At 39.1% G+C, this 21,707-nt stretch overlaps 1 protein-coding gene across 3 annotated transcripts in view; it reads left to right on the top strand.

Moving 5' to 3' along the window:
• Positions 1-2,295: 2,295 nt before the first annotated feature.
• Positions 2,296-21,707, top strand: part of leng8 (leukocyte receptor cluster (LRC) member 8) — a 28,128-nt gene continuing 8,716 nt past the window's right edge. Inside the window, exons 1-9 of one of the 3 annotated variants that reach the window (XM_062062510.1) lie at positions 2,296-2,403; positions 8,647-8,773; positions 8,834-8,956; positions 9,027-9,104; positions 16,322-16,721; positions 16,796-16,943; positions 17,984-18,154; positions 18,222-18,452; positions 18,545-18,700. In XM_062062510.1, coding sequence (XP_061918494.1) covers positions 8,948-8,956; positions 9,027-9,104; positions 16,322-16,721; positions 16,796-16,943; positions 17,984-18,154; positions 18,222-18,452; positions 18,545-18,700 — 1,193 coding nt within the window. In that variant the 5' untranslated portion in view covers positions 2,296-2,403; positions 8,647-8,773; positions 8,834-8,947. Of the gene's footprint in view, positions 2,404-2,424; positions 2,696-8,646; positions 8,957-9,026; positions 9,105-16,321; positions 16,722-16,795; positions 16,944-17,983; positions 18,155-18,221; positions 18,453-18,544; positions 18,701-21,707 lie in introns of those variants that run through there. The other 2 variants (XM_062062509.1, XM_062062508.1) reach the window with 2 other exon arrangements.

The following is a 21,707-nucleotide window of genomic DNA, read 5'->3' as shown; positions in this document are numbered from 1 at the left end:
TTTAGCAGTTTAGATCATTAATGCTAATTGTAAGCATGCTATTGTTAGCATAGTACCGTTAGCATGTTAGCTTTGGTGGCTAATTTTGCTCATTTATTTTGTTGCTTGACGCTATCTGGCTGGAGTGCTAACTGTTAGCATATTAATTTGGCTTTGGCTCTTCACAATATTGTGAATATGTATTGTTTATGTATTCAATTGTTCAATAAAAAAAGAACAATTAATAATATATTTAATAAGGGATTTGCTGAGTTCTACAGAATTTTAGCAAACACATTTGGAATTCTACAGAACTCAGCAAACACATTTGGAATCTCAAAGACAATAATGTTGAATATTCGATAACATGGCAAATTCTTGCATCCAGCACACCTTACAACAGTGGTAACAAAAGATGCAACCTATGCTTAAAAGAGAAACTGTTTATCATATACCGTCCAGACTTGTCATCCCTCAACAAGCGCAGCGAAATTGTATCAGCATGCCGTCACAGAAGGAAACACCTCCTAGGTAACACATGAGTCAATCACCACGCCCCCACGCCTGCCTGTATCCACCCGCTCTGTGCCTTATATAAACCATGGTATGTGAATGCTTCCATTAAAATCTCCTGAGGATTGAGGAAAACCCCTCATGAAACAGGCCTGTAGAGATGAAATAGTCTTGTGATTTTTTCCCACACATACATATATATGTATATATATATGTATGTGTTTAAACCCGATATATATATATACATACATATATATATATATATATATATATATATATATATATATATATATATATATATATATATATATATATATATATATATATATATATATATATATATATATATATATATATATATATATCGGTTTTAAAGGTGAAAATGATCAAAACAGCAGATGTGACACATTTGTCCATGAACCAACACAAGCTACTAGTAATCCCTTATTAAATATATTAATAATTGTTCTTTTTTTTAATTATTATTGAACAATTGAATACATAAACAATACATATTCACAATTTACAATTAAGCCACTTTAATATATTTCTGAATATCTACCAGGTAGATCGACATCCATATATAAAAAACAACAAAGGTATCTAGAAAGTAAAGTAAAGAGAGCGTACAACTAGATACATTAATACATTAATAAATACAATAATAAAAAAGAACAGTAATACAAAAAAAATACAAAAATGTTGGCTTTTCTAAAACATTATAATCTACTATATACAATAATTTCAGGGCTTTTTATTTTCTATTTTTACTACTTTAAATATTTTAAAATAACTGATCCAATGAGAGAATTTTCGTTTCAATTTAAAAAAAAAAGACATTTATCTATGAAAAATTTAGCCTGCAACATAATAATGTTACTGTTTGGTATTTTTTATAAACAACTGTGACATAGAAATGTTTGTCAACTTTATTATGCTACAGGCACATTTTTTTTCTACATAAATGTCGATTTATGAAAGTTAGGCCTACATTTTTAATTGGCTTAATGGTTTACAATTATTAATCAAATCTTAGAGAATGATTAAGAGTACAAAAACCCTTAAATTGATACCTTTGTTAAAAACACTTAAAGTGATTTAGGTAGCCCTTTTTGTCTTATGGTTTTTTTACATTTTTATTATTATTATTATTTATTAATATATCAGTATTTGCTTTGGTTTTCTTTCCTTGTTTTTGAAAGTGCCTTGACTGTTGAGTGAATTATAAATGTATGTTTGTTATTCAATGAAAAAATAAAAAACTTGATGTTTATATTGTGTTAGACCAATGAAGCTTCAGATGACAAAAAACAAACCGTAAGGACTGACACGTTTTCCGTGATTGGGCAGCCATATTTATGCCCCGCCCCTAAATATGATTGACAGGTATAACGTGTCCAATCCCGAGTCTTTCCTTACCGCCAGCCAGCCGTTTGATTGGTGGAGCTTCGTCTATGACGAAACAAAATAGGAAGTTTACATTTTTTCTTTCCTTGTTTTTGAAAGTGCCTTGACTGTTGAGTGAATTATAAATGTATGTTTGTTATTCAATGAAAAAAAATTAAAAATTAAAAACTTGATGTTGTTTGTATTGTGTTAGACCAATGAAGCTTCAGATGACCAAAAACAAACCCTAAGGACTGACACGTTTTGTGTGATTTATGCCCCGCCCCTAAACATGATTGACGGGAGTCTTTCCTTACCGCCAGCCGGCCGTTTGATTGGTCGAGCTTTGTCTGTGACGAAACAAAATGGGAAGTTTACATTTATCCCAAAACAGTGATTTGTTTATGTATTTCTAACCATTGAACGAAAGGCAGAATATTACATCATTAACACGTCACCAAACTGCATGTTCGTACAATTTAGTGCCACCTGACGTCGACAGAGAAAAGCCGCTACGTATTTCCGGTAAGCATTACGTCACAGGGCTCGGCGTTTCGTCCAGCCGCCATTTTGTATCGACACTCACTCCGAGTTGTTTGGCGTTCGACGGAAGAAGCTTTCTGCCTTTCATTCCGTATATTCACTGACTCGCTCAACTGTGCTCCGACATTGCTGTTTGTGTCGCCGTTCGAGGGCTGTGTCTCCGGTGTGCCGCTAACGGGGTTAGCACAAAGGGCCGTGCTAGCATTGAGCTAGGCTGTAGGGCAGAGGGCGAAATGGCGGCCAACACGGCTCAAGCAACCCCGACTAATAACTGGTATGTCACACTTTCAGAGAATAGCACACACTACTTCATGGTGGACTCACGGCGGTCGTGGGCGAGTCGGTAACATTCAGCCTGGGTAAAGACGTAGGTCGACGTGAAAGCGTCAAGTCAACACCAAGCTAGCTAGCTTAGCATAAAAATACATTGTGGTCACCGTCAAGGTATCTGTCAACTAGGGCCTTTTATTCATACCTCCATGTTTTTATTCACGATATATATTTCGATATTTTGCCTTAGCCTTGAATGAACACTTGATGCATATAATCACAGCAGTATGATGATTCTATGCATAGACATCGTACAAGTAGACGCAGCATTTGGCTGCTGTGACGCGAGAAATTGGGCCGCCATCTTGAAGTGGTGATGAGGAGCCGGCTAGCAGCCCTAAACTGACAGTTGACAGGTAGAAAACAAAGATGCCGGGCCAGCAGAGGTGGGACCAAGTCATTGTTTTGCAAGTCATAAGTAAGTCTCAAGTCTTTGCCCTAAAGTCCAGAGTCAAGTCAAGTTACCACGAATTGATTAACGTGGACCCCGACTTAAACAAGTTGAAAAATGTATCCGGGTGTTACCATTTAGTGGTCACTTGTTCAGAATATGTACTGTACAGTGCAATCTACTAATACAAGTTTCAATCAATCAATCAATCAATCAAAGTCCCGAGTCAAGACAGGCAAGTCCTGAGTCAAGTCCAAAGTCAAGACTGGAAAGTCTCAAGTCCCAAGTCCTGCATTTTGAGTTTCAAGTCCTTTCAAATCCTTTTAACCACAGACTAATTTATTTACACAGATTGTGTATGCTTTTAAAACGCTGTATTTATTTATTAAAACAAGTGCATTTGAAATTGCAGTGGGGAAAAAATAGTGCTGACATTGCGCTTCATAATAGCACTATTAACCAGTCATTTCAAACTTTACAGAATAAACACATTTGAAAAAACAAGTCTTATTTGCACAAAAGTGTTAACATTGTATTTCCATGTCATATTGCAATGTAACTAGGGCTGCCACTAACGATTAATTTGATAATCGATTAATCTGTCAATTATTACTTCGATTAATAATCGGATAAATAAGACAAACTACATTTATATCCTTTCCAGTATTTTATTTTTTAAAAAAAAACAGCATACTCGCACCATACTTATTTTGATTGTTTCTCAGCTGTTTGTACATGTTGCAGTTTATAAATAAAGGTTTATAAAAAAAATTACAAAAAAATAAAAAATTGCCTCTGCTCATGCGCATAGCATAGATCCAACGAATCAATGACTAAATGAATCGCCAACTATTTGTATAATCGATTTTAATCGATTAGTTGTTGCAGCCCTAATTGTAACTAGTTCCACAGCAGTTTCTATCCTGTTCTTACCTTAGTTGTACTTTTTAGATGTCAGGGCCCTATGCAATATGTACACATATTCTTAATATAGTATACATTTTAACTGACCTTTATTTGACTGTTTGTCTTTTTGTAGGTGGCTAAAATACGCGGTGCTGCTGACTGCCGTCTTAACGTTACGTGACTGTGTGTGATGCATTGACTAACGTAACGTTACGTATAGGTACCTCATGCAACCCTGCTTAAAAAAATAACTTGACAAAAAGTATGAATAATGTAGCGAACTGCAGTGGACGCAACAGATTGCAGTGTTTGCAATGACGTTATAACCATAGACATGTTATAAGTAGACGCAGCATTGGTTGTTGTGACGCAAGAAATTAGGCCGCCATCTTGAAGTGGTGATGAGGAGCCGGCGAGCAGCCTAAACTGACAGTTGACAGGTAGAAAACAAATATGGTGTTCAGCATTTTCCTGCTCAAATGAGCGGACTGTTGAAAATAGGAATCGGGGGATTACTTTTCACAAGTAAGATTTAACATTAACGTACTATTGGTTGTAGGGCTGGGCGATGTGGCCTTTTATTAATATCTCGATATTTTTATGCCATGTCACGATACACCATATATATGTGGATATTTTGCCTTAGCCTTGAATGAACACTTGATGCATATAATCGCAGCAGTATGATGATTCTATGTGTCTACATTAAAACATTCTTCTTCATACTGCATTAATATATGCTACTTTTAAACTTTCATGCAGAGAGGGAAATCACAACTAAGTCATTTGACCAAAAGTGTATTTATTAAACAGTTATTAAGCAGTGGCACATTCATGTCATTGCAAAACAGAAAGTGCAAGATTGTCAGAGACATTTAAAAAGAAGATATGAGTGCACTTTTGTGCATGATGTCACAAGATATTTCAGTAAGTGTCAAATAAAAATGAGCTGCATAATAGGAAATCAAATAGTGTTTGTCCTTCGCTATGTGGTTAAAAGTTAAAGTACCAATGATTGTCACACACACACTAGGTGTGGCGGAATTATTCTCTGCTTATGACCCATCCCTCCTTGATCACTCCCTGGGAGGTGAGGGGAGCAGTGAGCAGCAGCGGTGGCGGCACCCGGGAATCATTTAACCCCCAATTCCAACCCTTGATGCTGAGTGCCAAGCAGGGAGGTAATGGCTCTCATTTTTATAGTCTTTGGTATGACTCGGCCGGGGTTTGAACTCACAACATACCCATCTCAGGGCGGACACTCTAACCACCAGGCCACTTATGGGACATTCATCCTCCGCTGTTGCCATTTGTAATATAAAGTAGTGTAAAGTTCTTACTTATATCTGTCAGTAAACTCGCCATGAAAGTGCTAAAACATACCGGTGTAGTGAGTTTATATTATTCACCCAATGAACTTTAGTTATTAGAGAGTTCTGGTCGGACATTATTTCACGGGACACGTTATTGATTGAAGTCAAGTCTGAATGTCATTAAAACAGTTAGCTCCATCTTTTGACACTTCTTCCACTCCCGTCCTTGCACGCTACAACAAAGATGACGGGGAGAAGACGCCCTCCAAGTGGAGGCACGTAAATAAGACCGTCTCCTCAAGTCACTGTCAGAAAGTGACTTGAAAATGTGTAGAACATCATCTATGCAACATTTTGACCAAAAAAACAGCATTACATGTTATGTAGACCACAAGGAAGTATTTTACATTTAGAAAAAAATCATAATGTGACTCCTTTAATGCACCTTATGATCCGGTGCGCCCTATATTCCAGAAAATACGATGCATTTAAAAACAAGTCTGTGTTATTAGTATTAACATTTTTGTTACATCGTTTTGCTGTATTTTAATAATTGTTATTATTGTACAATTAAACACAGGCTGTATACCAGTGGCAGCTGCTGGTCTTTCAAGTCAGGGAAGCTATTTCTCAGCGACTTTTTAAACATGAGTAGTGAGTCTCCAATAACAGATACAAGATAGAAACAGGCTAGATCTTACAAAGAAAGCTTCACTATAGAAATTATAAATATCTCCAAATCAACAGGAACAACCAAAACTTTTTTGGAAAGATTCTTCTTTGGCAGCATTTTATAAAGCAAGATTGCTCATCCGCTCATTTGCTGTCAATCAAAAAGGATTCAGCCCAGACAGGTCATCCAATCATCATGCGGAAGCCGGGCGACTTCCTTTCGATCACTCTTATTCATTGGCTCTCCGTCTGTGGGCGGGACAAAGCCGAGTATTTATCTGATGATTGTCTCGTTTGGGTTGGCTGCAGCACTGTGACGCAACCACGAAGCAGCTAATTGTAAACACAATTTAAACGCATCCTACCGCATTAAGTCAATGAAACGCAAATAAAATATATTCGCCCACTTTTTAAAATATATTTTAGGGGAAACTGAACTTCACATGTTACAACAATGCTGCGGGTAAGGGAAGTTTGCAAGTCAGATCCATTAACTTCAGGACAAGGATTGGCTCTAAGGGCTGGGTGGGTCTGGCTGGAGTGGAAATCGAGCTGTGCTGAGTCGCCATCTGCCGCAACAAAGGTGCATCTTGCTTACGGGTGATCAAAGTTTTTCAGTGGCCCCATTTTCTGCGCATCACTAGTCAGTCGTGCTTAAATAATATAGGCTGTATAAGGCATTCACACAATATATTACTCTACAGTGTTTCCCATAAACTGCCAAGATACCTGTGGCGGTGGGGGCGTGGCTATGGGCGTGATCACCATGACATCATCGAGTAATTTGCATAATTTACTACAATGATGATTTTCTTTAAAAAGGCTCAAAAAATGTATACTTACTAATTAATAATTAACAGTTTTGTTTTAAACGTCCATCCATCCATCCATTTTACAATATAATTACAACACTTTATGTACATATTTATATACAGATTTGAACAATAAGTTATTCACTGAAAAATATTTATTAATTGTGGTTCTTACAAAAAATATATCTTATAAAATATAAAAGCTAAAATGTCTCTTAAAGCTCTGCCCTTTTAATTAGTGCATACTAAATAATTTAACTTTAGCCTACTACTACAACTATATTATTTACCAGCAACATAAAGTGAAACAGAGGCAGAGGTGTCCTGCCACAGTCAGTAACAAATAAACAGAAAACAGTAGTGGTCAAATACAAATAAGGCAACAAGAGAAGTATCCTACACTTCTCTTTTGTAAAGTAAATGTGAACAGCCTATATGGGCATCTACATCAACTATATGATTTGCCTGAGAAGCTGGACAGGGAAAACATATATATATATATATATATATATATATATGTTTGTTTGTTTTTTTTAAAAAATTTGTGGCGGACGTAATTCTTTCGTGGCGGGCCGCCACAAATAAATGAATGTGTGGGAAACACTGACTCTAATTTGTTTAAACGTTAAAATAATTTTTTAAAGGTGTGCTGGCTTCAATTTAGCCGTGGCGCACCACCACGATCAGATACATATAGAGGGAAAGCCCTGAGGTAGCTTCGAAAAGTCCCACCAAGTTAGGAGGAACTCCGAAAGGTTCCTGAAGAACTCAAATCTACCTGGGTAGTTTTAGGTGTGAACACAGGGTGAAGTTTATTTACCCTGGTAAGTGGGAAAGTTCCTGAACATGTTCCTGTGGTGGAAAAAGGCCTGTTGCAACACTTATACTATTATACACTATATTGCCAAAAGTATTTGGCCACCTGCCTTTACTCACATATGAACTTGAAGTGCCATCTCATGGAATTGTCCAAAATGTTTTGGTATTCTGGAGCATTCAAAGTTCCTTTCACTGGAACTAAGGGGCCAAGCCCAAGTCCTGAAAAACAACCCCACACCATAATTCCTCCTCAACCAAATTTCACACTTGGCACGATGCGGTCCAAAATGTAGCGTTCTCCTGGCAACCTCCAAACCCAGACTGGTCCATCAGATTGCCAGATGGAAAAGTGTGATTCATCAGTCCAGAGAAGGCATCTCCACTGCTCTAGAGTCCAGTGGTGACGTGCTTTACACCACCGCATCCCACGCTTTGCATTGGACTTGGTGATTTATGGCTTAGATGCAGCTGCTCGGCTATGGAAACCCATTCCATGAAGCTCTCTGCGTACTGTACGTGGGCTAATTGGAAGGTCACATGAAGTTTGGAACCCTGTAGCAACTGACTGCAGAAAGTATAGTGTATAGCCATCCATCCATTTTCTACCGCTTCTCCCTTACTATATATATTCTACAAAATTGTTAGAGTATATATCTCGTCCTATGATTTCAAAGCAAATTATTCATTAATTTGTACGTAAAAAAACAAATGTATAGGTTATTTTATAGTGTAAGGCGATTACACATTTATATTGGTATATATTTACTGTGACACGCGGCCCCCCCGAGGGCAGCCATAGCTGCGACGTGGCCCTCAATACAAACGAGCTCTGACAGCCCTGAACCAGGACATGTTCTCCATCATCAGTGTTGGTGTTTAGTGGTGATGAAAACAACGCCACCAGTGCGGTCGCTATTCAGACCACTGCCGATATCCAGCCGCATACCGACTTTGTATTCAAACTCCTATTCTCTGATGGCAGGTCTTACGGGAATGCTGCAGAAAGCCACGTCCATGAAAACCCCGAGTGGGAGAAAGCGAGGCTAGCCCTTGCTTCAATCAGCAAGAGTCAGGCCAAGAATAGCCAAGCCAACCGGGCTGCTGCGGAGGTAAGTTTACATTTGCAAAGCCTCTGTTGGACTTTGGATCATAATACAGGCACTAAACAGTTTCAGGGGGGAGTGACTGATGCTGCCATTCAACAGCAGCAATATTATCAATGGTACCAGCAAAACCAACCCCAGTATCCAGGATACGCATACCCTTATAACTACTACAACCCCATGGGTCCTGTAAGTACACAACACCATGTTACAAGTAAAGTAAGTGGACTACATGACACTGTATTTGACTTTTTTACAGTATGCTGTTGCATATCCACCAAATCAGTATGCTGCACCCCCAGGGACGTATCCAGTCGCACCAACTTCAAACGGACAGGTATGAAGTGAAATGTGTAAGAGGCCTGGGCCGAAAACACATTTTGCAGGACAATAATTTACCTACAAATTATATCCGATAAGACAATATTGTTGCCATTAAAACCATATTGTTGCCATTAGTTTTTTTAGATCAAATAAACCACTGATTTAATGACAATAATTAATAATGGAGGTATACTAGGGCTGGGCGATATGGCCTTTTATTAATATCTCAATATTTTCATGCCATGTCACGATACACGATATATATCTGAATATTTTGCCTTAGCCTTGAATGAACACTTGATGCATATAATCACAGCAGTATGATGATTCTATGTGTCTACATTAAAACATTCTTCTTCATACTGCATTAATTTTAAACTTTCATGCAGAGAGGGAAATCACAACTAAGTCAATTTACCAAAAGTGTATTTATTAAACAGTTATTAATCAGTGGCACAAACATTCATATCATTTCCAAACAGAAAGTGCAAGATTGTCAGACATTTTAAAACAAGCTATTAGTGCACTTTTGTGCATGATGTCACTAAGATGACATTTCAAAACAACACTAAATTAAAGTGCACTTTTTGTAAAGAACGCCACTACAATAGTTTAAAACAAAAGTGCACTTTTGTGCATGATGTCACACAAGGTATTTCAATAACTGTCAAATAAAAATGAGCTGCATAATAGGAAATCAAATAGTGTATGTCCTTCGCTAGGTGGTAGGTTCCTGCGGACGTTATCTCCTTCTGTTGTTGACTATTTGTTTCATATGGTGTTGATCTAGAAATGGTTGCTTGGGCATTTTGTTGGTGTGGCACCGAACGGAGATGTTGACATGCGGAGTTTCAAGCACTCTTCATTCTCTAGCGCAGGGGTGGGCAATTAATTTTTACCGGGGGCCGCATGAGCAACCCGAGCACTGCTGGAGGGCCACATCGACAATATTTCAATTAAATTTTGCTCAATATTATTTTTGATATATACCGTAAGATTCATAATAAAAATAATAATAATAACACTTTCGTTTAACCTAACTTAACTTTATACCAAAAGCACTGCTTTGGAAATAATTTGTACCCCTTTCAGAGATCACATTTAGTTCCCCTTAAACATCCTCAAGTTGCACAATGAAATGTAAGCATAGGATGAAGTGTGCATTCCTGTAACTTTCTCTAGTAACAGCATTACATGATTAATATAAATAAATTAACATTAATAATAAATGACAGTAAAATAAGCACACGTATGACTGAGGAGTCATAGTGTAACTTTGTGTGGTGTTTGAGTTGTCCGACTTTTTGTGTGGCCATAAACGCACCAGTGGTTTAGTGGTATGCGTGTTGGTGACAGCTGACAAGTTGGTTTTGGCCTGGTTTGTATGGCAGAAAATGACTAGTTTTTCGAGATAAAAGTGTTTTACTCATGTTTTTGGTGTGGTTATGGCCGAATATAAACAGTTATGCTCAATAAAGTGATCGATATAATTCCTGGCCTCGAAGCATCTCGATAGACGTTACAATAATTGAACGTTGTTGACGAACACCGTTAGGGCCGCTTGTTGTCACTGTCACTCATAGAGTTGTTTTGCAAAATTACACAGAATAAATGTGTTTATTTTGTTTAGAAATCAGGATTTGATTTGGTGCCCGGCATATATTTGCTGTGCGCAGAGGACGCTTGAGCAGTGCGCAATTGCGCAGGCGCGCACCTTAGAGGGAACGTTGCTTGGCAGTCCATGTCTTGTTGAAAACACGCCATTCCTCATCAACTTTTCTCTTTTTGGCGTCTCTGGTGTAAACCGTGCATCACTTGTCGCTGTGCACCTTCACTCACAGGTTACACACGGACATACGCCCATAAATAACACTTTTCAAAATAAAAACAGCACAGTTGAATTGCGCGCACGACATAGATGTTTTTTCAACTTTATTTTGTAATTTGTGATTGCAGTTGTTCACATTCACTCACAATCACGCACGCGCATACATCCACACGGAAGTAATACAAATAATGCTTTTCAAAACAAAAGCAGCACCGTTGTATTGCACACTCGACATAGATACTTTTTAAAATGTATTTTATAATTTATGATTGGCCTCACGTGGGCCGGACAGGGACGCACAAAGGGCCGGATGTGGCCCACGGGCCGCAGAATGCCCAGGTCTGCTCTAGCGGGTGACTTTTCAAATGATGCTATAAAGTGGTGCTACTTTTTGTAGCAACGCTTTTGCCGCATACTTGACATATTACGGTTGTCTGTTCAACATCTTCCCGCTTGAAGCCAAACCACCGCCAGACGATGGACCCCGTGCTGTTTTTCTTGGGAATTAATTCTTCCTTCATTTTTTAGCAGATTCGCACCTTTTCTCTCTTGTATTACCACTCACACCACACCGCTAGCATCACAGCTAATGTTACCCATGCCACTACCTCTCTGCTGGGCGAGGGCGTATGACGTTGCACGCGCGACAGTATGTGACGTATGTAAGAAGGTGCGCTTGTTTTATGAAGAGCCTGTAGTGTAATGCCCGCAGCTAATACAACTGCGTGAGAACGTATGCTCCAATATCACCATATAGTCATTTTCTATATCGCACAGAGACAAACCCGCGATATATCGAGTATATTCCATATATCGCCCAGCGTTAAGGTATACCATTTCAAATGCAATTAACTTGTATTTCTCATATATTTTACCATTGTGATTGAAATGTAAACTTTTAAATACCAAGTAAAGTAAAACAAATCAAAGTAAAATACTCTCTGTAAGCAACATTTTGCACTTAAATAAAATAAAAAATCACTACCAAAATCAATAAAATAGGTTCTGTCTCTGTTAAGTAGGGGTGGGCGACCCTTAAATATACACAAACAAAATGGCTAAATAGTTATTGTGACCAAAATGATCACGGTTATCAATATTATCATGGTTTTGTTAAATGTCCTCAATAATTACTTATACACACACTAAAATATTTTAACCAGGTTGTATTTTTTCAATAACTAAAATAAATACACACAATTATTTATTGGCAGAGGAAACATCAAATCTTGTTCTGCGTTCATAAGAGCCATATTTTTTTGTGTGTGTTTAAATATGTTTACCTCTTATTTTATATTGTAAAGGGTGATCAGTTGTTTGACTTCTGGCCTTTGTGAAGTCACCAGGTTCACTTCCCGTTCAACAGCATTTGTGTCCATCTGCTTCAACTTGAAACAGTGGAGTTTATATCAATAACCTTATGCAAAAACAGCACATCATTTGTTAAATGAGAATACTGTAGCTCACTTGTTTAAACCGTAATGTGTTTGTACAAGTTTAGATTGGTGAAAAACATTGTGTGTTGTCACGTGGCGCCGTCCGCATCAAAATGCAGTTAGAAATGACTGTTCTTTGATCATTTTGATTTATTTGTGGTAACACTAACCATCGGGAGTTTGAAAGTGGTTATCATTACAGTGTTTCCCATAAACTGCCAACATACCTGTGGTGGTGGGGGCGTGGCTATGGGTGTGGTCACCATGACATCATAGAGCAATTTGCATAACTTACTACAATGATATGATTTTCTCTAAAAAGGCTTTAAAAATGTATACTTACTAATTAATAACAGTTTTGTTTTAAACGTCCATCCATCCATCCATTTTACAATATGATTACAACACTTTGTGTACATATTTATATACAGATTTGAACAATAAGTTATTCAATGAAATATATTTATTAATCGTGTTTCTTACAAAAAATATATCTTATAAAATATAAAAGCTAAAATGCCTCTTAAAGCTCTGCCCCTTTAATTAGTGCATACTAAATAATTTAACTTTAGCCTATTACTACAACCATATTATTTACCAGCAACATAAAGTGAAACAGAGGCAGAGGTGTCCTGCCACAGTCGGTAACAAATAAACAGGAAACAGTAGTGGTCTAATACAAATAAGGCAACAAGAGAAGTATCCTACACTTCTCTTTTGTAAAGTAAATCTGAACAGCCTATATGGGCATCTACATCAACTATATGATTTGCCTAAAAAGCTGGACAGGACAAAAAAAAAATATATATATATATATATATTTTTTAAAATTTGTGGCAGACGTAATTCTTTTCTGGCGGGCCGCCACAAATAAATGAATGTGTGGGAAACACTGCATTACTAAAGTTTATTTGTAGTACAAATGATGTCAACATTTAGATATTTTCCCCATTGTGCTTCTTGCTGTTTTCTCAATTTTTTTCTGGTGTTTTTTGGAATGTGCCTATGGGGCCAATGATAAACGAGTCACAAGCCACAAATGGACCCTGTGCCGCACTTTAAGAACCCATGCTGTAGAAGCTAACTATAGTTCTAGTACTGTAGTATATTTGTTCATTCTAGGGCCACATATGGGAAGTAAGTCACATGGTTGTCTAACGTCAGCGCTAAATGTAGTAAAACCAGCTGTCCACCTGGCGGGCTTTCCTTATAGAATAGAATAGAATGGACTTTATTGTCATTATATTTGCATATAACGAGATTAAGGACTCCGATTTAAGGTGCGGTAGTGGAAACAAATATGGGATAAAAATAAATTACACAAGAAGTAATAAAGATAAAAAATAAGAAATGAAATAAACAGACTACTATCCAATAAAAATAATAAGCAATCCTGTACAATATACAGAACAAGACTAGAGTACCGGAGTAATAACAATCAGTGTCGGATGTATTGCACTCGAAGGGTAATATTGCACAATAGGTTTTGTGATAAAGAGATAAGCAGGGAAGTCCTTCCTTAGCTGCCGCCTCGTTTTATCATATATTACTGCCTGTGCACATCTCAGTGCTTACTTTTGTATATAGATCCACACAAAATCTGTACTTTGGAGCAATGTTCACAGACTCTAGAATTTGGCTTGTTAGTTTCCTGTAGCAGTCTTGCGATGATGATGACTGTGGGCTCCGTGACCGACGGACTGGCCACTCGCCATTTACGGAACCTTACAGTTTGTGGAAGGCGTGACAGAACTTCATATCACTGCATTGCTGTAGAGAAGAAGCCATTTGACTGCTGCCCAGAAAATGTGGGCGCCTTTCTCATGATGCGTCCCCATAATGCAAGTCCTCACGTGCAGAAGGATGCTAGAAAATGTCCGATGCCTTGCAACAGTCAGCCTTGTTGAACGCTGGCCTCAAGCCTAGGTACTTGCAGTTCCTCTTGCCTAAACGCCACACTGAATTGCAAGACAGGGTGACAATCAGGTATGCCAAATTGAGCTCGCTGGTTCGCATCGTCTAGCTAGCTTACTTGCTGTTGCCTGCGTTCGCTCTCAGAGCCACAAAGTTGACAGCTTTTTACTTTCTTGCTTATCAATCTGAACACTTAGTTCCTAATTCGCTCTGCCAGCCACAACATTGAATGATTACAATCCGAACACGTAGTTCTAGAGCATTTATTAATAGCCAGCGATAAGCTATGTTTTTGACCTGACGGATATAAACAAATTCAAAATTCTGGAAGTATATGACAGAGGGGGTTGGGCTACAGGATAGAGTTGCCAAATGGGAATTATTTTCTGAGTTTTTTTTGCATGCATGTTATATGATTTTACATTACATTTTCAATGGTAATGTTAGTTAATGTTCTATTAGAAAACAACACATTCTGTGGTACATTACATGGGACATACAAGTGTCAAAAGGACAGGCAAAGGAAGTTGGTAGATGACAATAAATCTAAAGTTCAAATATAGTGTAGAAATGCACCCAATTGCAGGAAATGTAGTCTTGATTTTCAACATTTACTATCGGGGGGTGCTTGGCAGCACTTTGCTGATAAAATGTTTCTATTTTTTTCCTCAAAGGGGTTTGACACAATAAGCAAACACTATAGTGGTAAATTAAGTGTAAAAGGTAAAAAAAACTGAATTAAAAACAAAACGGTAAAACTGAATTGTATTGTTTTTGTATATTCATTTTAAAATTTGTTATTACTGTATTTTCAGGACTATAAGGCACACTTAAAATCCTTTCATTTTCTTAAAAATCCATAGTGCGCCTAATAACCCGGTTCTCATAATGTACAGAATAATTCTGGTTGTGCTTACCGACCTTAAAAGCTATTTTATCTGGTACATGGTGTAATAAGTGTGACCAGTAGATGGCAGTCACACAAGAAATGCGTGTGCACTGCAAGATGACGCCAGTAAACAACAGCAAAACTTTAAATGTTTCATTTAGAATATAGAATATTACACAAAGTGCTCAAAATTCGTCAAAAGGTTTCTGTAGGACTTTGGTTAAGCTAAGAAGCTGCGCCGCTTGATGGATTGTCGGACTATTGTGGCTACCGTAGTCAGACGTACTGTGTTTCAACATGCGGTATTATTATGGTTAGTATATAAGGACCCCAAAATGGCACCTATTAGCAGACATATTATCTGGCGCTTTGTTTCGCAAAATTGTGCCAAACCAACTTTTCTTACCTTCTGGTACCTGCTGATGTGTATTTGGGATCTGCATAAGTCCTGAAAGTTTGTGTGCGTCCGCCCCTGTAGTCTGTGCCGACACCGTAGTCGATAAGCTGCTTCTACCTGCTGATGTGTATTTGGGATCTGCATAAGTCCTGAAAGTTTGCGTGCGTCCGCCCCTGTAGTCTGTGCCGACACCGTAGTTGATAAGCTGCTTCTTTTTTCTCTATCTTGTTGTTATAGAGCAAGGAAGGGTTTTAAATTTAAAAAAAAAATCATAATATGACTCCTTTTAATGCGCCTTTTGTATGAAAAAAGACCTCTATGGACCCACTCGTCAGCGGTGGCCCTTATAATCTGGTGCGCCTTATGGTCCGGAAAATAAGATACCTTAAATTCAAAATAACAAAGAACTTTGAGAGGGAAAACAGTTTTTCTCTTTACGTGATGACATCACGACTATTGTCGACAAATAAAATTGTTGTAAGCAAATTTTATTGTCAACATTGTCGACTAATCGTTGCATTATCTAGCAGGTATACCAATCATTTAACTGTTAATGTAGGAATGTGTGCACTTTTGACTGATTGATTGGAGCTTTTATTAGTAGATTGCACAGTACAGTACATATTCTGTACAATTGACCATAAGTTTTTCAACTTGTTTAAGTTGGGGTCCACATCAATCAATTCATGGCCATGTACGCCATTATTTGTCAGGTGACCAATATGGCCAGTCTTTTTGTCAGTAACATCTACTTTTCTCTCAATAGCCACCTCCTGTGCCTGGAATGGAAGACCAGCCCCCCAGCTACCCCTCTCAACCACAACCCCCCGCCACTCCCCAGCCCCCCCAAAGCCCAACCACCTCAGAAAAGCCCAATGCAGCCCCACCACCCCCACCCTTGCCCCCCCAGTACCCTCCTCCTCCACCGCACAGTGTTTACAATTCCAACAGTTCCGGATCATATCCATCTGGGGACCCCAGCCAAGTGTACAACTCCTGTTCGCCGGGAAGGACTAACTATGGGACAGGCTTTCAAACTCAGAGCAACTTTCAGCCTCCACAGAGTCCATCCCAACAGCAGGCCGGGAAGTATGGAGCAGGTATGGGCCGAGGAGAAGCCAATAAACCCAAAAACCCAGGGCAGCAGCTGTGGCACCGCATGAAACGTGAGCCGTCAACTTGTTTCTAGCTACCCTCTGATCGGGTTGGAGCTGCTATTTACAGTTGTATTTCCCCCCAGAGTCACCTGGCACTGCCTCTTTGAAGTTCAATATCCCCAAGAGGCCTCACCAGGTTTCTAGCCAGGCATTCCCTGCTAGTGAGCAGCCTTCAGGACTAAATCCAGCCCCATCTTCTCCTGTGAGTGCCAGTGCTGCACCTCAGACCCGGTAAGGACTCTGCTTGTCACGGCATCTGTTTAGGGCTGGGCGATACGGCTTTAAAACTGTATCAAAGTGTTTTACATAGGCAGCAGGAGAAAAATATGTAAACATTTTAATTTCAAATGTAACTTTCTCTAATCATCAAGGCAGAAAGAAAGCAATTGTCAACAAAGCATGGAAAACAATCGATGTAAACAATTCTAAAATGAAAACGTAACAATAAGATTTAATATGAAGGTGCAAAAATTAGAAATACATAAGAAATGCTTAAAAAGGGCTGTTTGCAACATTTACACAGATGTCTACAGGGCGCCAACTTTCCAATGTGTTTTACACAATATATATATATATATATTTCGCCCTCTTACGGCTTCTCATACGTAATGATAACATTACGTACGTACGTAACACATGCACGCGTATAAGCTTAAGGTGTTGTTGGCTGATAATAGCAGTTTGGATAGCTAGTGTTAGCTGTCATTGAATGTATATTCTATCATAACATGACAGCCAACTGTCAGCTGCATCTCTTGTCCTGCTTTTGTATGTGTGCATGTGCTCCCTGCGCGTACGTGCGGGTTAGTGACCGCCCTAGACGCCAACCATTTTATTCAGGCCGGTAAAATATGTTCTCGCTAAAACTTTGTAGTTGTGTTCTGTTAAAGGTAACGCGGTGGTGCTCTTCTTAAAATTGTTTTAGTTTTGAAAAATCTTACTGTGAGGAAGTTGTAAACAGACCCTTTAAAGTTGGGGCACCTAAGTTATATTCTTTAACAAAAAAAATCTTTGGCATAATGATAAATGATCTCTTCCTGCGTGGCTCAATTACCAGAGAGCAAGTGCCTTTGTTCGTGCAACCAACCTTGCTTCACAACTTCCGGTTTCTTCCCACCAAGAAGAAGAAAAAAAATCTAACTTTTTTTCATTGATATCAACTACGTGTCGGGATTTATATTGATATTGTTTTATCGCGCAGCCCTACATGTGTCACAGCTTTTTTGATTTAAGGACAGTTTGACTCGCAGTCTTGTTTGTGTTGGCTGCAGACCTCAGGATTGGCCCCCGGCCATGAAGGAGTATGTGCAGCGCTGCTTCACAGCTTGCGAGACGGAGGACGACAAAGATCGCACGGAGAAGGTCCTCAAGGAGGTTCTGCAGGACCGCTTAAAGGATGGCTCTGCTTACACCATCGACTGGGACCGGGAGCCCTTGCCAGAGTAGGTTTAGTCGCCAGCCTTGCATAACACGTGCATGGCGAGCATGACCATTCATGTTACCTTACAGTTTGAAGGGCAAGCCGTCTCGCTGGCTGTCAGTCAGAGGTGCAGACCACTCAGCCAGTCGAGGTGCAAGTACAGCTGCTGCGTCGCGAGGCAGAGGTCACAGATTAGGACATTACAGGAATATCTTTTCTCAAAGGAGTCCATCTACCAGTTCATCCCACTCCTCCTCGCGCTCCCCCTCCCCCAACCACGGCAGAAACCGTGACCGCAGCAACCAAAGGCACCGGCGCAGGTACAAGACACTTTAATAATACTCCTATAATCCATTTACTTCAATGTTTGTTTGTTTTTTAACTCTGTCATTCTATTCTTGGTATGCCCCAGCGATTCTGGCTCCCACTCAGACAGCAGCCTTTCCAGTGACCTTCGACCTCAGCTGTCGAGACGTAACCAGAAAGGCGGTCGTGGGCGTGGCGGCGACCGGGACCGAGGACATGGAGAGCGGGGACGAGGAAGGGGAAAAGCCAGCCGGGGAAGGAGGTAAATAGTAATGATGGTAGGGATGGGTACCTTTCACACTTGAACCGATATGGTACCAATTCCCGGAACACCAATTTTGCCACTTTTGTATTTTTAACGCTCGATTAAACACAGAACATCCCTAAACTGTGCCAGCACTGTCGCTAACACAAGTGTAGGGCTGGGCTATATGGATTAAAACCCATATCCCGATAAAGTTTGGCCCATGAACTAACCCATATATGGAAATATCGGGTGACGTAATGAAATATCCTTACCATGCTTTGTTTTTAAATTTTCGGGACTGATCCCAAATGCACAAAAACAGGGACCAACAAGTAAGAAAAGTAGGTTTGGCATAATAGGATCCCAGGTAAGAAAAGAAAAAGCCTTGAAAAATAATATAAGAATAGTCAAATATTATCTCCAATAGAATAGAATAGACTTTATTGTCATTATATTTGCATTTAACGAGATTAAGGACTCCAATTTAAGGTGCGGTAGTGGAAACAAATATGGAATAAAAATAAATCACATAAGTAATAAAGATAAAAAATAAGAATTTAAATAAACAGACTACTATCCTATAAAAACAATAAGCACTCCTGTACAATATACAAAATACTGTACAATATACAGAACAAAACAAGAGTACCGGAGTAATAAAGTAATGACAATCAGTGTCGGACGTATTGCACTCGAAGGGTAATATTGCACAGTAGGATATTGTATAGGGATCTTCTTTAAAAAAACATTTATGTATGCTCAATTCTTCAGCTAACAAAAACACAAAAGAGCAAAATGTGGTTTAAGAGGACATGTTTAAAGGTCAGCAGCAACATGAACATAATTGACCTTTAACAATAAACACAAAGATGTTAGCCAGGAACACCAACCTGCCAACTGCTTCATGATGCTGCGTGACAGGCTGGCTTCTGAAATGTCATTATAGTTACTTCTTACTTTACTAAAAAATGTAATTGATTTACCAGTGGAACTACTCTTTGATACTCTGGAACGGAGCGTGGGTTTCACTTCTCGTAAACACGCTTATAGATATGAACAAAATGACAGCTGTCAGCATACATTACCTCAATCAAACATGGTGGAATTGTCTGTTACAAGATACTGCAGTAGTAAACGGTAGGGATGCAACGGTACTCTCTATAATCCTGCACATGACAATCCACTTTCATTTATAAAAATAAAAATCGTAATATTAATCGAGATCGGATGATATGAAAAATTAATCATGACAATGTTTTTTGCCCTACTCTTTAATAAATGTAATTAATGTTACCTTAAAAAATTACCTCAAATATCTGGCCTAAAGCAGTTAAGTTTTCAGCGTGTGCCTTTTAAAAGGCGGTTGCCCAGTGACGTCAGTGAGTCCACTCAGCAGTCTGTTTGAGCTGTTTTTGTTAGCTCAGCAGGCTAATTTGTTGGCTCTGACTGCAGTTCTTTAGAATCTTTCACTGGTTTGTGTTACCTCTGCCTAATAAATAGAGTGAATGTGCTTCCATAGCAGCATGTTCTTGTCAACAAACATAGTATTATTTGAATGGCAACTTTGTCACTTCTATCATGGATTTGTTGTTCAATATTCCATCCGACCCTCGTAGTTACTAGCGCGCAGTAGTGGTAAAAACGCATCTTACTGACCATTTCCTTCAACTAAGATCTAGTTTCATCTGTGTTGGATCGAGTGTGTGAGCACACAGTCTTTAGCGCGAGTGATCAATCATTTGGTTATAGTTTACATTTTTTTCAAACATGCTATACAGATAAGCGGAAATTTCATATTAGTTTTATCAAATTCGGCGACTGGTTGTTTTTTAAACGCGCACTGTCTATTTTTCAGTCGCATTTGCGAGTAAATTTATCGCACTGTGCAGCACTGTCGTGGTTATTGTGAAAAAAAGATTAGCACTGTTATTATAATTTCAATATTGTGCTCAAAAAGTATTAATACAATGAGGTCCACAAGTATTTGCACACCCTGCAATTTTGCAAGTTCTCGCACTTAGAAATGAGGGAGAGGTCTGAAATGTTCATCATAGAAGTATTTCCACTGTTAGAGACATAATCTAAAAAGAAAAATCCGTAAATCACATAGTATGATTTTTTTTTTATGATTTATTTGTATGTTACTGGGGTTCATAAGTATTTGCACACATGAGAATCAGCAAGAATTATGACTCTCAAAGAGCTGTCAGTCTACCTTAAAAAAAAGTCCACCTCTACCCCACAACTAACCACTCCTTTGAGGTCATTAAAGTCACGGGTGCAGCCCACAGTCAGTCAAGGTCCAACTGCTACCATGGGCAAGACCAAAGAGCTGTCAAAAGAGACCAGAGACAGAATTGTAGAGCTCCACAAAGCTGGAAAAGGCTATGGGACAATTGGGAAGCAGTTTGGTGAGAATAGAGCAACTGTTGCAGCAGTTGTTAGAAAGTGGAAGAGGCTAAACATGACTGCTAGTCTACCTCGGACTGGGGCTCCATGTAAGATCTCTCCTCGTGGGGCGTCACCGATGATGAGAAAAGTGAGGAATCAGCCCAGAACTACACGGCAGGAGCTGGTGAATGACCTGAAGAGAGCTGGGACTACTGTTTCCAAGGCTACTACCAGTATAGTGCTTTAAAATCATGCATCGCACGAAAGGTTCCCCTGCTTAAGTCAGCCCATGTCTGAAGTTTGGCAATGGCCATCTGGAGGATCCAGAGGAGTCATGGAAGAAAGTCATGTGGTCAGATGAGACCAAAATAGGAGTTTTTGGTATAAACTCCACTTTTAGGGTTGGAGGAAAAAGGATGAGTATCATCCCAAGAACACCATCCCTACAGTGAAGCATGGGGGTGGAAGCATCAGGCTTTGGGGGTGCTTTTCAGCAAAAGGGATAGGACGACTGCACTGTATTAAGGAGAGGATAAACGGGGCCATGTATTGTGAGATTTTGGCCAAAAACCTCCTTCCCTCAGTCACAGCATTAAGGATGGGTCGTGGCTGGGTCTTCCAACATGACAAC

This window comes from Entelurus aequoreus, linkage group LG11, assembly GCF_033978785.1.
Source record: "Entelurus aequoreus isolate RoL-2023_Sb linkage group LG11, RoL_Eaeq_v1.1, whole genome shotgun sequence".
NCBI lineage: Eukaryota > Metazoa > Chordata > Actinopteri > Syngnathiformes > Syngnathidae > Entelurus > Entelurus aequoreus.
This window is presented reverse-complemented; position numbering and strand designations above follow the sequence as displayed.